The following is a 2,354-nucleotide window of genomic DNA, read 5'->3' on the forward strand; positions in this document are numbered from 1 at the left end:
TTCCCGCTGTTGTGCTTCTTGGCGTTTCAACTTAACATCCATTGCTTCATTAATTAAATCCCGCAAAATTGACACCCCTTTGGCACTTTTAACAAACGGATGCTAAAAAAAAGGATGTACATGATATGTTTTAAGCAGTAAATTTGAACCGTGATAACAACAGTAAAAAACCCCAAACACTACCGTTACCGAGCTATCCCCATTCCCGTTGCACACGTTAATGCTTGTGCAAACAGCTCAGCAAAAGCACAAGTTTAATGCATCTTTTTAGCAATGGAGAAAGAGAATCCCTAAGTTCTGCTACAAAAAGACAAATTCTGCAGTACCCTGCATTCAGACTCTTCTTCTGAACTGCTTTGAACATAACTCACTTCTACACATGACCCCTCTGGCTGTCTAAAATTGTATCCCGGGACTACAGCATGGCTACACTTCCCAACAGGTTGCAAAACTGCCTAAATTGCTGCCTTCTTTTCACATTCTAAGGGCCAACTGATAAACCATAATGAAGCCTTCTCAGAAAGGGTACATCAATGGAGACATTAGTGTCATGGAAAGACAGGGGTACTGTTTTGTTTGTAGTGGGAGAAGCTGTAGCCCAAGACAGTACAGTGCAAAGAATATCCTCTTGATTCAAACATATATCCCTTTTCTCTTTGATAATATCTAACGAGTGCTTTAAAGATTAGCCAGCTTTGCTTTTATCTCTAAGCAGGAGCCTCTGTCGCATGAAGAACAAAGGTAAACTGGAAGAGCCAGAAAATGGAGAGGAGCTGTTTGTGACAAAGTAGCAGCAGAGAAATGGCTCTTTTTTAAAGCATAAGGTCAGTTAAAGGTGCACTATATAATGTCATGCAGTTAAGCAACAGGATCTCTTCTTGGAAATCTTGCGAATCAGACAAAAAGCCTGAAGGCACAAAGATGCAATATTTAAATTTTATATGTATACATAAAGGAACAGGAAGCAGAAGTAGATCCAGTTTGTAGGGAAGACTTCGAAGGCTGAAACTGAGTGTGAGGTTTTTAGTCACGACATTACAACAGACAGAAAACAAAAAGAGAAATTATTATTGCAAAATGCACCCAATCACTGTGCATACACTACAAGTCATTCAACTCTCTAGGTTTCATGCCCCTGTAGGCTCAACCCAGGCACCCAAGACCAGACCTGAAGAAGCTGCGTGGCAGTGGCTCTTTGCTCAGGACTCTTCACAAGACACTGTTTTACAAAGTCGGTGAAATTGTCTGACCACAGTTCTGGCTTCCGGAATGTTGGAGGAGGATTTGTAGGAATCATGAAAATTGCCTGATAACAATAAAGACTGCTTAATTTCTAGACAGTCAAGATCACACACAGAACAACCATGCACATTGCCTGAAGTAAACACATTTACAAAAGTGTTCATATCCCAACTCTGAGATAACTATAGCAGTTCAAAGTTGCCTGTCACTTCAATTGTTTATGCCAACTATATATATTCCCCTAGCAAACAGATCAAAGTAATGAGAAATTCATTCGCTCCACTGTAGAGCTGTTTTCAGTGGGAGTTTTTACCTATGGCAGAGATACTACTTGAAAAATAGAATTGCATGTTGACAATTGGGGCATGGGGGTTGATCCAAACACACGTATGTTCTAAGCAAACTATATAATTCTACATTTATCTGACGATTTTCCTTCTCATGAGAAATATTCTCATTTTACTTGATGAGAACTTACTCCCATGTTAAAAGATAGTTGGCATCTCGTTAGAGTGCTATTCAACTAATTGTGAATTGAAAACTATGCATTTCCTGCAATATTTGAGTCCTTGGTCCTCACCCTCATTGGATGAATATCAGCATATGGTGGTTTTCCTTCAGCCATTTCTATTGCCGTGATCCCCAGAGACCAGATGTCTGCTACACAGTTATACCCAATTTCCTGGATCACTTCAGGAGCCATCCAAAACGGAGTTCCTATAACTGTGTTCCGTTTTGCCATGGTATCCTAAAATAAAAACACGGGAAAGAAAATTCAATACAATGTTTTGTTCTTTTTCTAAGTACCACACTTCCTTAATGTTGCCCTTAAAGATCATACACCACAGTAAGACTCAGGAAGACTAGAATATGGGATATTGCACCTTTGAACTGTAATGCACCAGCAGAATATGTAACGGACCCAGAAGAATGGGGCAGGTGCTACTGCAAATAAATTTAGGTACAGCAGTTCTGGAGACAGGAAAAAAAAAAAGGGTACCAGACCTGTGCCTGCTTTAGAGCCCACTACTAGATCAAGGGCAATATATGTAGCTCTTCCACGAAGAGACGATTGAATGCAATTTCTTGAAAAAAAAAAAAAAAAAAAAAAA

The 2,354-nt window shown here is 39.6% G+C and overlaps 1 protein-coding gene across 1 annotated transcript in view; it reads right to left on the reverse strand.

Annotated features, from left to right (window-relative positions):
* The window catches only part of STK4 (serine/threonine kinase 4), an 88,012-nt gene that overhangs the window by 74,431 nt on the left and 11,227 nt on the right, over positions 1 to 2,354 (reverse strand). Inside the window, exons 6-7 of the mRNA XM_019509819.1 lie at positions 1,823 to 1,990; positions 1,169 to 1,306 (exon numbers count right to left, since the gene is read on the reverse strand). Of these exons, the coding sequence (XP_019365364.1) occupies positions 1,169 to 1,306; positions 1,823 to 1,990 (306 nt within the window). The remainder of the gene's footprint in view (positions 1 to 1,168; positions 1,307 to 1,822; positions 1,991 to 2,354) is intronic.

The sequence above is a fragment of the Gavialis gangeticus genome, unplaced genomic scaffold (assembly GCF_001723915.1).
Source record: "Gavialis gangeticus isolate Ggan-Ray unplaced genomic scaffold, GavGan_comp1, whole genome shotgun sequence".
NCBI classification, from domain to species: domain Eukaryota; kingdom Metazoa; phylum Chordata; order Crocodylia; family Gavialidae; genus Gavialis; species Gavialis gangeticus.